Source organism: Engystomops pustulosus, chromosome 9, assembly GCF_040894005.1.
Source record: "Engystomops pustulosus chromosome 9, aEngPut4.maternal, whole genome shotgun sequence".
Taxonomy (NCBI): Eukaryota; Metazoa; Chordata; class Amphibia; order Anura; family Leptodactylidae; genus Engystomops; species Engystomops pustulosus.
Genome location: NC_092419.1, coordinates 46,706,737 through 46,720,915, shown reverse-complemented (window position 1 = coordinate 46,720,915; position 14,179 = coordinate 46,706,737). Strand labels below are relative to the sequence as shown.

The 14,179-nt window shown below is 39.6% G+C and overlaps 1 protein-coding gene across 5 annotated transcripts in view; it reads right to left on the bottom strand.

Annotated features, from left to right (window-relative positions):
- The window catches only part of COL4A6 (collagen type IV alpha 6 chain), a 188,711-nt gene that overhangs the window by 29,915 nt on the left and 144,617 nt on the right, over positions 1-14,179 (bottom strand). For all 5 annotated transcript variants that reach the window (XM_072123984.1, XM_072123983.1, XM_072123981.1 and 2 more), the window contains exons 5-16: positions 9,840-9,974; positions 8,447-8,491; positions 6,254-6,370; positions 6,072-6,140; positions 4,811-4,846; positions 4,184-4,246; positions 3,961-3,996; positions 3,770-3,811; positions 2,863-2,952; positions 2,036-2,089; positions 1,882-1,941; positions 174-218 (exon numbers count right to left, since the gene is read on the bottom strand). In XM_072123984.1, the coding sequence (XP_071980085.1) occupies positions 174-218; positions 1,882-1,941; positions 2,036-2,089; positions 2,863-2,952; positions 3,770-3,811; positions 3,961-3,996; positions 4,184-4,246; positions 4,811-4,846; positions 6,072-6,140; positions 6,254-6,370; positions 8,447-8,491; positions 9,840-9,974 (792 nt within the window). The remainder of the gene's footprint in view (positions 1-173; positions 219-1,881; positions 1,942-2,035; positions 2,090-2,862; positions 2,953-3,769; positions 3,812-3,960; positions 3,997-4,183; positions 4,247-4,810; positions 4,847-6,071; positions 6,141-6,253; positions 6,371-8,446; positions 8,492-9,839; positions 9,975-14,179) is intronic.

Genomic DNA, 14,179 nt, shown 5'->3' with positions numbered 1-14,179 from the left:
TTTTCACTGAAGGCTCACTGAGCTATTGTTTTCTATGGTTCTTTTCACATTTTCAGTGTGAATATACCCCAGGACTGTTGAAAACATTAGGAGTTGCTGACAATAATCCATGGAGAGTTTCTATGGTGCTTACTACTTTTCTGTTCTACCTTTTAATGAATTGGGATCTTTACCTTGTTTCCTGGAAACCCATCAAGACCATCTTGCCCTGGAAAACCCTAAAAGAAGCAGAAAGATTTATCTTGCAGCAGATGGATAGTTCAAATCCTTCTAATATTCCTCCTTTTTAAAATAAGTAATACTGGCACAACATTAAAAGTTGTACATAGGACTATGAAGTGAATAAAAAGTACTATGCATGTGGTATGTATAATATTTTTTGTTTCTGTACATTCAAGGATTCAAGGATATGATGTTTCAAAATTCAAGGATATATTGGTCTAATTTCCTAGATTCAGCCATTTGTGGGATCTGCTGTAAAGCAAACTCAGCTATGAGTACAATAATACAGCCAATACAGGCATTACTATGGGGGGCACATATCTACAAACATTATCATAAAGTATCACTGTCCAATCTCTGCAAATCACATACATTTTTGTGTTTTGTATGATATTAAACCATCTGTATTGTTATAGGTACAATGCTTAAAGGGGACCTACCACCACGATTCTACCTCTAAAGGTAGAACGGGTGATAGGTGGATGAATGGGACGTAAGGATAGCCCTTTTTGGGCTAATCCTTACGTCCCGGCTATCCTTTTGTAAACTTTAATCAGTTGATATGTTAATTTAATTAAGCGGCTACTGGGGCGTGGAGTAGCCGGACATGAGGCTACTAGTCGCGGTTACTCCACGCCCCAGTAGCCTTGTTCCTCCGCCTACCGGGTAATCTTCGGCGCGCAGCTCCTCGTAGCTGCACGCCCTCGTGCGAATATCCTGCGTTCTGCGCATGCGCAGGACGCAGGCCTACGGGTGCGCGGCCGTAGCTCCGAGGCCGGCGCTACTGCGCATGCGCAGATGCCGGGTGCTCAGACGAGGGCGCGCAGCTACGAGGAGTAGCCGGACATGAGGCTACTAGTCGCGGTTACTCCACGCCCCAGTAGCCTTGTTCCTCCGCCTACCGGGTAATCTTCGGCGCGCAGCTCCTCGTAGCTGCACGCCCTCGTGCGAATATCCTGCGTTCTGCGCATGCGCAGGACGCAGGCCTACGGGTGCGCGGCCGTAGCTCCGAGGCCGGCGCTACTGCGCATGCGCAGATGCCGGGTGCTCAGACGAGGGCGCGCAGCTACGAGGTGCTGCGCGCCGAAGATTACATGGTAGGCGGAGGAACAAGGCTACTGGGGCGTGGAGTAACCGCGACAAGTAGCCTCATGTCCGGCTACTCCTCGTAGCTGCGCGCCCTCGTCTGAGCTACCGGGCCTATAATCAGTCCTGTGACTTTGTCCCTGTGGGGCAGGCACAGGACAGAACATGACCACTACTCACATGTTCACATCACATGTCCTGCACCTGCCTGTGATAACTAACCACTATATTTGGCTGTAGTCGGTTGGTTGCAGCGCGACACCATTTCAGTGATGCAGTGATGGCAGTTACACATCATTACTAAAGTAAGAGAACAGAATAGTCTGTTTACATCATCACCGGGAGCAAAGCATAAGAGGGAGGAACTGTTACAGAGAAATAAGGGATCATGGGAGTTGTAGTTGTTGATGGCGGCCATAATTAAGATAACTTCCAATTTGTGTTTAATGACATTGACTTCTGTTGTATTCATTTACTTATAGCATTATGGGTTTTTGTATCAGAAGTACCTTTTTAATTATTAATAAAAAAAGCACTATATATTCTGACTATAGAACACGAGAAGTAACTCACCCTTTGTCCAGGTAATCCTAGAATACCCTTTTCCCCTTTCTCTCCCTGTCCACGAAATCCCTATAAAAGAGAAAAAAACATTAGTATAAAAGTATTAATAACCAACAATTATTGTTATACAAAGCAATGTTAAATGAAGTAAGAGACATCTTACTGCAGGACCCGGTAGCCCAGGCGGCCCACGAAATCCCGGAGGACCATCATCACCCTGAAGAAGAATAAAGAAGAAAATAATTGTCTTAAAATGTATATTTAATATGAAGAGAAGTCTACTGTACACAGAATGTCCCAAAATGTCTCCAGTAGGGATCTTAATGATGCTGAGGTAATTGTTAGTCTCTACTTATTGTAAGTGATTTCAATGATGAGGATTTCAACACTTTTTTCAAGGAAATCTACCATTAAAATCTAGCATTATAAACCAGGGGCCCTTACTCATAGATCTAGGCAGTGTGACTGTGGTAATCTTCTTATATTTGTAATCCATGGTCATATTACTTCTAAAATGAACGTTAAAAATGATGCTAATGGAACAGTAGGGACCTGGGTATTGTTGCCATGGCCCTTCCATGCTGAAACCTCACAGGCTGTTACACCGTGAAGAAGCACTTCCCCCTCCCACTCTGTGCTGAATCTTCCTCTGCTGCTATGGTATTACATTAGGCAGAGGGAGGGAGAAGTGCAGAGGTGAGATGTGAGATATTGTAACAGCCTGTGAAGCTTCAGCATGGAGGGGCTCTGTTACAACTCCCTAGGGCCTCTCTGTCTCATTAGCATAATGGTAAAAGTTTATGCAGGAAAGAGGCCATGGATAACAAATATAAGAAGATTACCACAGAAATGGTGACTTGATATTTGTCCCTGGTTTATCGTGCTTGATATGGTACAAGAACCGCAGTGTATTTTATATTTCATATCGTATCATCCCATTATTATATCATGTTCCTGCATCTCTTCAATAAATATAAAATGTATACATACCACATCACCAGGGATTCCTTTTAGAAAAGTTGAGAATTCCATTCCACTTGAAGCAGGAGGTCCAGGACGTCCCTGACTACCAGTGTCTCCCTGTATAAAAGCAGATGAAATATGTAACTATTGAGAACTGACACAAGCAAATGCTCATCGATACAATCCAAATATTGTATATTTTATTGTTTATATAGTTTGGATAGCCAAGTTTAGTGGTATAATACTCTGAACACCATTTTATATGCGAATTTCTTACATGATAAAGAATGGACAATGCCATATGTCATTAAAGGGGTAGGTGGAGACAAAGCTGCTTCGCTTACTTATCCCTCTCCCCTCTGCAAACAGTTTTGGTGTAATCTGCCACTTCAGTGAGTCTCTGTGTGTCTTGCTAGCAAGACGAAATTAAGCAGAGATTTCAAAAAGTAAGTAAAGTTTATCAAGAGGGGACAAAGCATTAGAGAAGCCAAGTAAGAGAAGAAAGAAGCTTTTTTCTTAAAGTCCCGGTGCATAACTCACTAATATTGATCTATTGAAATATTACTAAAAGTATGTGACCATATTACGATTTGGTTTTTGTTTTTATTCTCTGCTCTTGGTTAAAGTTACAGATAACCCATTGAGATGGAAGAAGAAAATAACATTTTGATAGAAATTTTGTACTAGACCTTTTTTCTGTCAAATCAACGGGAATTTAATAGAAGGGAACACATTGGCTGCTCTATTTAAGTGCCCTGTCTATTTGTGAATTCAAGGAGTTTAGAGCCCTCTGTTCACTTGATCCATAGTCAATTAAGCATCAGATCATACATTTTAGGATTAGAAATGTTCATTGAGACACAAACCCCTGTATTTCCAAAATAATAAAATGTGACAAGCAATATAATTGTGATTTTGATTTTGTGTTACTTACCTTTTCTCCCCTCTCGCCTTGGTAACCAACTCCCATGTTACCCTGAAATAAAGGCACATATTAATTGTTTGTGTATATTTTATTAGGTAGCTGGCATAAAATATTTTGTTTGTGATTTCTAAAAGATTTTTTGGATCCTTATTGGACCTTTAATACTAATAGCAAGGGATGCGATAATCATGGTATCTTACCTTTGGACCAGTAAAACCAGGAACTCCAGGTGGACCCTAAAGGGAAGGTCAATAAGAATTTATTTTAATATATAATTGTGTTATAGTCAATTTACATTACAGACACAATTATCTGTGTCATTATATCCACACTCAAAAGAAATTGTACAACAACATATGATACAACACTTTGTTTTAGGAAACATAGATGAATTTAGTAGAATTAAATGAACATTTTACTTACTGGAAAGCCAGGTGGCCCAGCTGGCCCTGTTGGACCTTGAGGCCCAGGTGGACCTCTTGGCCCCTGTGGTGATGCAAATCAATATAAAAAAAAATTAAATAAAATTAAAAAAATAGCCATAATAATGTCATTTATCTGTGTAGTGATGGGTTGTGTTACTGCTCTAATACACTTAAATTGGCTGGTGAGTGGGAGTTCCTGAATTTTGGATATCCACTGATCTGATATTGATGATTTATATGGATAATGCATATAAATAAACTGAAAACCCCCTTTAACTGTGTTATCATATGTAAAATACCCATTTAGATGATGAATATATGACTGCGGGATCTCTTCTCTGCTGCCCCCCATTATCACTAGCTAGGGGGATCATATATCCATTTTAGGGTGTTTTAAATGGAATTAAATGGAGGACTCGAATGTTTTCTTCAGATACAGCAGCATATTACATCCAAGGAGTGGTGATCCAGGGTCACAAAAAACTAGCATAAAAATGGCTAAATATTCATTTTCCTAATATAAAAAATAATGAATTATACCACTGATAAATATTACTATGATCATGCTATAAACTTTTGTTCAAATATCTTCATATTGATCTATAAGCATATAATATATACGTACAGGAAGCCCGTCAAGTCCATTCAGTCCATCATCACCCTAAAACAACAAAAAGAAAAACACAGCGCTATGATATGCAGTAAGAAGTAAAGACACCTAACCCTATAGTAAAAGAGATTCTGTATTTAAAATATTTATGATTAAATTTTGAATGTTTTGCAGAGAAAGATGTATCTTGCAGGTTTTCCCTTACCCCTAAGCTTTCTTATAAGGCTTTAAGGCATTTGATAGACTTGGTGTATTGAATCATTTACCTTTCGGTAAGTGTTTTTGTACATGGAAAACTGGTGAGACCAATTGACGTCACAAGTTTCTAAGATTTAGAGGGTGTTTCTCCAGGGTGATTTATAAAGGGGATGCATTTTTTTCAAAGACAGATGCAGTGGTTTATATCTTGTATTTAATCTCAGTCTCATTACTTTAAATACGGCTGAGCTGAAACAGCAAAACTAAAAAAAAAAAAAAAAAAAACAAGCCCCTTTTCTAATTCTAGATGAATCTTTTTTTTCCGAAATACGTGCTGGTTGCAGACTGATCAGCCAATGGAAAGGGACTTTAAAGGGAGCTCCCACATCACTCCACAAATACAAAAGGGGATGCTATAAAACACTTTATATACAGTGATCTTTCATTTTAGTGAAAACTTTGTTTCTATATTTTTGCTGATTAGCACATCGGGGATTTTGCTGTGACTATTGGTGCACTCGCTTCCGCCTTTCCTTCTTGGGCCAAATCTATGGTTGTTTTAAGCGGCCAAACATTAGTACTAAGTGCCAATGATCAGTGTATAAATTAAAAAGGGTCCTCTACAGTCATAGTTATGTACATGGTGCACAAAGAAGCTGAAAAGTATAAAAAAATATTTACAGATGACGGGTCAGTGAAAAAGAGGAAACCCATGCACAGTGAAACCTTTCCTTATGTTTAATATACTGTATACCTAATGGCTTTATTAAGGATTCACAGCCCAACTACATGATCACAAGTCAACTGTGGGGTGGCTCTTGCTCAAAGCAGCTTATCTGGAACAGTTATTCAAAACAGCCTGACTCTCCTCCACCCCCAGCATCTACCTGGAAGGTAAATAGGATAGGACTTTGCTAGCCCATCCAGAGTGGTTTCCAGTGCAGTGCCAAAAACTATTATAATTTAAAATCTACAATAAGCGAAGACTATCTCAGAAAAAAATATTTAATCATGAAATACATTTAGCAAGTTCTCCATAGTAATAATATTGATACTCTAAGGGTCTTCTTTATATTACCTTAGGTCCTTTAATTTCACCCTGAACAAAAGAAGGCTCTCCTTTTTGACCTTTTGGACCTGGGAAACCCTGGGTCGAAAAGAAATATCACATGTTTTAAAATATGAAGCCATTTCTAAGAAGAAAATAAAGTATGGTAGTAAAATATTTTAGGGTTAAAGAAGAAAAAAAGTAAATCTTACAGGAAATCCTGGACTCCCTTGAAATCCTGGAAGCCCTGGAAATCCATCATCTCCTTTGGTACCATTACACCCATCTAGTCCAGGCAAACCTCTGTGACCTGGCTGCCCGCCATGGCCCTTAAAGTGAAAAATAATAAAGTAAATAAACATTTTCTTTAGATAATAGTTTTCTTACTACGAGTGACTGAAAGCATCTTCAGAGTATCTAAATAATTTGGTTTACTTGCAATTTGTGAATTTTCTATGCATAAAGTCAAATATATGATATGGTATAAATTACACTAGATCTATCAAAATGGTGACCATTACATAATGTATATGGTTCAACTTATGATATGCTATGATGTATACGGTATATATATATATATATATATACCCCATACTAATTAGTGAATTTATTAATAGCCCCCTAATTATGATTAAAAACAGCCTGTAGGTGCTGAATGTGACATAATTAATTGGTTGTGGGCTTTATATAAATATAACATATATATATATACAATGCAATTATGTGTATAATAATCAATGTGACTGTAAATTCCAATGAATAGTTTAGAGGGTAAAGTATATATTCAGAGGGGGTTGAATATTTCTCGATATGTGTGAAAGGTACAAAGAATTCAGACATGTTCTGAGGGGCATGTTTGATATATGGGGAGGGCATATTATTTTGGAGCGCAGTGTGGGACATACACAGGGAGACTACAAAGGATGTACTTGAGATTTTTTCAGGGGTGCAGTGAGGAGTTGTGCTGCAAAATACAAATACATTTGGTTGTGAATTCTGCAGTGATAAGTCATGGCTGGGTTGTCATGTTAAGTTCTGAGTACAAAGAAACAGATTCTCCGCTGTAAGTTGATAGATGACAATGGTTAATGGTTAATGTCTGCCTGTGGTTAAGAAGTACTGAAGTCACTGACAAATTTTATAGTGTGTGTCTAAATCATCAATGTAATTATTTATAGGTAAGGAAAGAGTTAAGCTTTAGGCTCATCTCTTTACCTATGTTATGTGTAACGACCAGGGAAGTAACTTGAGGGGGTGCAGAGAGTGCGGTCGCAACTGGGCCCAAGAGCTTTAGGGGGCCCTTATGGTGTCACTTTCCTATATGAGAAGACTATTACTATAAACCATACATTATAGTTGGGGGCCTGGCACAGACTTTGCACTGGGGCCCATCAGCTTCTAGTTACACCACTGGTAACGACCTGAGAAGACCAGAAACATTCCTCACTTCAGGAGAAGGGTCAAAAAAAGAGACAGAGAAGCGTCTTCCTTAAAGGAAATTTCCATAAAAATCAAGCATGAATAAACCAGAGACACTTACTCATAGATAAAGGTACCTAGATTGTGGTAATCATATTATATTTGTTATCCATGGCCAGGAAACGCTCACCACACAAGTGTTGATGAAGCAGGGGGGAGGGGGAGGCAATGTAGCAACCTATAAAGTCAGATCACAGAGGGGCTAGTGCAGCCCCTCAGGCTCATTAACATAATTTAAAATGTTAATTTTAGAAAGAAGTAAGCCATGAATAACAAATATAAGAAGATTACCACAGTCACAGTGCCTGGATCTATGAATAAGTGACCCTGGTTTATCCATGCTTGATTTTGATGGCATATTATAAACTGTTCTATTATCACCTGTATTAAGTTTGAAATTTAAAAAAAAATGTGTTCATAGTGAGCACCCTAACTTCAATGTATTACAAAAAATGATGTGCTTGGGTCTATGAGTGTGTGACAAGCAGTGATGAGTGGACCCATTTAAATTCCAAACCTTCACGAAAATTGCTGTACCATGCTCCACTGACATGTTAGTACCGGCTTGGAGGTAGAGTGAAAATGCATTAATATTCCAGGTTTGCAGCTGGACTTAGTTCACTGGGAGGACAATATTCTGCATTCTTGTGAAGTAGTTCTGTGTAGAGATCTCACACACCAACGCACCACAGTGTCCAAAGTCTATCTACAATCCTGGAATCTACATGCATTTTTCACACTGCACATTTAGACAATTTACCGGTATGTCCCTTATAATATAAGGATAATATAAAGTATCCTCAAAAGTGAAAAGAGCTCTCAGTTTGTAGACTTGTCGTGTGCACATCATCCTGTGCTTGAGGAAGGGAGGTATAATATGTACATACTGTATATTTGTATATATACAAATCTAAGACACAACTTACTGGAACCCCATTAGCTCCCTGGAACCCAGGAACTCCCATGGGACCCTGTGGGAAGATAAAATAACATTTTATAAAAGATAGATCATCTAGTAACTCAAATTATGTATGATATAGTACAAATCAATCAAAAAGGCTAAACTACAAAATAAATATCAAGTATCATTAAAGGGTCAGACAGAAACAGCGACTAGTAGATAGGTCTGCACATTTTAATTGTAAGTTTAGTCTAAGTTTTTTAAAGTACTTTTATTGAAATTCATAAACAAAAGGTACAGTGCAATCCAATAATCCTATACAGTGGTATATTTCATATCCAGTATTGCATATAATGTACATCCAATATAGCACATAATATACATATCCATATTTGCTGTATTTTCTATTTACGTCCTACCACCATATCCTTTATCAATCTTACGGAGAAACCCACCAACCGACCCGCCAACCCATGCCACCCAGATCCTCGCTGAAGGGAGAGAGAGGGAAAGAAAACCAAAACCTTGCTCTGGACCTCCATTATGCAGGTTTTATTTGAGATAGCCAGAGCTTATCCCAGGCTGGCTTTTCGCCCCTGTGTGTATACTGTATTTTCTCATATTGTTCAACTTTCCTACATAAAGCCTCCCATTGATGTATTCTTGGTGGTATAACATTTTTCCAGTTTTTTGCTAAGGTAACCTTTGCTATTAGAGAAAGTCTATATTTCCTCAGGTCTGGACACAGTTTACAACTAAGCGCATTAAGCAACAGTATCTTTGCGGATGCCTCTATTGTACTGCCCAGTATAATATAAACGATGGAGATAATTAAAATACACCATCTTATGATTCATGCTGATAGGAGAGTAATTAAAGGGGTTGTCCGAGAGTTCTAAAAAAAACCTAAAACTGGCCGGGAGGAGGCTGCTTAAAAAAATAAAGTCCTACTTACAAACATGGCCGCCGGAGCAGCGCTGGACTCGGCTACCAGTCCCTATACACAGCATTGTGAATGCGGACCAGAAGGTTGTCGGGTCCGGCCGGAAGCTGAGTCCAGCGCAGCTACGGCGGCCATGTTTGTTTACATGCCGCCCGTACCGGAGCGACAGCAGTGCTGGATACCGGAGGGCACCGGAAGGTAAGTAAGACTTTATTTTTTTTAAGCAGCCTCCTTTAATATTGTGGAACACCCATTTCCATTGTTCGTTAGTCATATCTCCCACTTCTAGCTTCCAGTGCCCTTGTGCATTAAACTTCTTATTTTGTGTATTTTCTCTACTTAATGTGTTATATACTTTAGATATAGTGTATTTACCCGTCCAAGTATAGTCTAAGTTTATACGGCCCCTGATAGTGAGAGTGAATCAGCCACATTATTTTTGAATGAAAAGAAGTAAAATAAATGATAAAAAGACCTGATCTCCTTTTGGCCCAGATGGCCCTGGTGATCCTTGATATCCTCTTTCACCTTTAGGTCCAGCAACACCTGTTGGCCCTGAAAATCCTGGTGGTCCCATTGGACCCTGAGGCCCAAGCTGACCAGGGCGCCCCTAGAAAAGATACAATATATCCATATCAATGGTAATGCATATCAACCATCACAATGCACATCTGAAATATACACTAGAGATCAAAATAAGAGAACAATGACCCAATGACCTAGCTGTTGAGGTCATTGTGTAGTCCTATTAAATATTTATTTAAACATGAGTAAAATAGCAGTATTTTAATCTTATTTCATAAACTGTATTTATTCTAAAGTACATAATAAAAATGTAAATGAGATAATTGTGAAAGAACACTGATCAAAATTAGAGAACACTTTCAGAAACCTGCAAATTATTGTATTGTTGTTAATCTGGTACCTGGTGCTAATTTCCTTAATTATCTAACAAACTCTATTTAACTGGCAGCCTGACTTTCCAGATTTCACAGATTTTGCAAAAATAATGTGACAGTTGTTCAGATAAGGGCCAAATTGGAGACCCTATCAGCCATAGCAAGAGTCATTCCAAGTCTATGATTTCTAGAATATTGAATCTTTACAACATTAGATCACCCAGGAAGGCAGGTTACTCTCGAAACGTAAGAGAAGACAAGATAATGGAGACAATCTCAAGACTGCAGCTGGAACTGCTCGCCAGTTGAGCACTAAACAGTGTCATGCAGTAATCCAAATTAAAGGGGTTATCCGGGTTTAAAAAATTTCTTATGGCCGGGCTGGGGAGGGCTATTTAAACACAATAAACATGTACTTACCTCCTCCGGTGCTGCCGATGTCCCGCGCCGCGGCCCGTCTTCTCCGTGCGCTGGTTTCATTACACCGGCGCACAGGGAGCTTCCGTGCTCCCATGCGCACCATCTCCCAGCGCTTACAACACTGAGAGATAGGGACGGATGGGAGGAGCCGTCCACAACGTGGACCGGAAGCTCCCTGTGCGCGGCTTCCGTGCCCCTGTCTGTTTACAGGGGCACGGATCGAAGGGACCGCGGCGCGGGACATCGGCGGCGGCGGAGGAGGTAAGTCCATGTTTATTATGTTTAACTATCCCTCCCCAGCCCGGCCATAAAAAGATTTTTAAATCCGGATAACCCCTTTAATAAAAAATAGTGCAGACTTCACTATGTGCAGTTTGCCTGTGGAGTGTGCAATGTTCAACAGATTCATGAAATGTGTTGCATGTTCTTCATGAATCTGGCACGACCTGCACTTCTCTGGCAGAATGCACCAACATTTTTTGGTGCACCTTTAAACCCTTAAGGACCAGGCCCTTTTTCATTTTTTGCGTCATTATTTTTCCAAGTAAAGAGCTCTGTGATGGCTTGTTTTCTGCGTAACAAATTGCACCTCATAGTGATGGTATTTAATATTCTATGCCATATACTGGGAAGTGGGAAAAATATTCTCAATGCAGTGAAAATGATGAAAAAACGCATTTGTGCCATTTCTTGTGAGCTTGGATTTTACGGCTTTCACAGTGCGCCCCAAATGACATGTCTACTTCATTCTTTGGGTCAGTACGATCACTGAGATAACAAATTTCTATAGGTTTTATAATGTTTTCATACATGTACAAAAATTAAAACCTCCTGTACAAAAAAAAATTCTTTATTTTGCCATCTTCTGGCGCTAACTTTTTCATACTTTGGTGTACGGAGCTGTGGGTGGTGTCATTTTTTGCGACTTTTGATGATTTTTTTAATGCTTCTATTTTTAGGACTGTGCGACCTTCTGATCGATTTTTATAGAATTTCTTTTATATTTTTCAAAATGACAAGAAAGTGCCATTTGCAACTTTAGGTGCTATTTTCCATAACGGGGTTAAACGCAATGAAAAAACGTTATTATATTTTAATAGATCGGGCCCGGAGTTACCTAATGTGTTTATGATTTTTCTATTTATTTATATTTATATCAGTTCTAAGTAAAGGGGGGTGATTTGAATTTTTAGGTTTTTTTTATATAATTTTTTTTTTACTTTTGCAGATGAAAGCCTCATACACACCCCTCTGGCTCGGGCAGGTCTGAAGTAGAAAGAGGGGGGAGGCCAAATGTGTAGAAGGTATCCCCTGGGGAACTCCCCGTATAGGTGTCTAACTCCCTGGCAAAAATAATGTGGGAGGTGCAAAATGGTAACAGCAAACCTGGGACACACATAGAGGAACGGAGAGCTTTAAACAACTTAAGGTTCCTTTTATTGGAAGGCTCCAAACAGCAGCAAAACAGCAGGCTGGTGATAGCTCCTTCCTTTTGAAGATAGCAGGGATATAAGTTGGCTGGCTGTGGCAATAATAAGTGCTTGTGACTTGCAGTGAATCTCATATGGAGCCAGGTTGGCTCTGCGACATCAGCAGCACAGCAGCAATCTGTAGTGTAGCTGAGAACCAATACAAAAGACCCAGGAGTCCAGGCAGAGACCAAATTGATAGAGGTGATTTGCTGCCTTTCTGAGGTGCCAGTCAATCAAAACCATGGGAGCATGCAGAAAGATACACAATGTAACAATCATAATGTACATTATGCCCTTGCAGGTTACAGACATATAAATACATTCAAATATTGAACTGTAATTTCTGCCACTTGGGGGTAGTGTGGTTTAACCCAGTCTTACCAGAGGGTTTAAATATAAGGAATCAAAGTGATCTCGAGTTTGAATAAGGACCTAAATAACTGGATTTATCTTGAGTTGGTGTCTAATGGGGTGATCAGTCCAACTAACCCCCATCTCCCTTGGGGTAAGACTGTCAACATGTGTTCACATCGAGAAAGCTTAATCGGCACTCTTCATCCATAAAAGTGCTTTATTCAGTGTACATAACACTCACATAGTGAAGATGCAGACAGTTTTGTCCATCTGATGTGTTTCCGACTGTTAGGTCCTTATTCATAGCAAGTTAGTAAGACTACTAAGCAAGACTAGTAATTTACTAAAACTATCAACAGTTAATGTCATAATGGGCAACTCCAGGACATTACATTACATATGCAATATTTGTTTCAATGGTGCAGACCTATTAAATACTGGATTCAATGGGGCACATTTACTATGGGTCCATGCGTGACAAATCAGGGGCCGTGGACGTCGGACAACCCAACTGATTCGGACAAACTGCGGAATTTAAAAACGAAATATTGTGATACAAGATCAGCACTCACATACACCGGGAAGAAGAAGGTGAACTCCAGCGGACCTCAGCAAGGGAAGTGACGGATGCAGGAAATTGGACGCACGAGCTACGTGAATCGTGGAAGATCCGAATTCTCGTCGGACAGCGCACAGCAGGGATCGCGACGTAACGGGTAAGAGAATGTGCCCCAATGTGTCAGTGATGGGTTGTCCATTGTTTTCAAAACCTTTGTTATAATTTTCCAGGTTAAAAATAATACAGGCCCCAAAAATCTTCTCATAGTAACCTTGAAGAACTTCATTAATGATACCTTAAAAGTATAACAGAAGGGTCAGAACTCCAGGGAACTGTTTACAGAGGAATATCTACCTACCTGAAAGTTTTAACTTTGGCCAATCTCCTGTTATCCAGGATAGTGGAACAGACCTGAAAATCCATGACTGTTCCACTGCTTTTGGAATGTTTGAGAGGAATAACAAGTAATGCCTCTAGCAATGCAAATCAGATCCTCTAAGACTCAGTTCACAATTACAGAAGGTCTTCAATGTAAGGAAGGTTTTCTGCTATTTGATAATGGAAGGGGGAATGGAACTAGGTGTGAACTTAGAATCTTCTAACATCTAAGAGTCACCACACTGATGTGGGGGAAACCTGGGGATGTCTATGAAGAGGCCGTGTTGGTGCACAAAGAGCTTGACTTTTTCCAAAAGGTATCTGCAGCTAACCTCTTGACTGCTAAATGACATTTAGGATAATAGTTATTTTTATCACTAAAACACAATAAAGACACTGTTGGAGAAGATATGAGGTGTCCTATGTGGTACTGATGTTGGTTTAAGTTGTAAAATTCTGCTGACACATCAAGTTAAAAAACTGTGCTGTCATACCTGCTATATGTCAGCAGGGGGAGCTCTAGGATTAATTAGCAAAAGGAAGTGAATGCAAACTATAGGAGCCCCTACTGCAAACTATCCATACACTTGTAGAAACCTGCCAGGGAAATTTTATTTGTTTTTTCCTAGAAATGTGTCTATGACTGGAGAGTTAACTGCAGACTGGCATGCAAAGATATTTCTATTGTGGATGGAAACACCTGGTCCTTTGCACGCCCTATGATATCATGCAC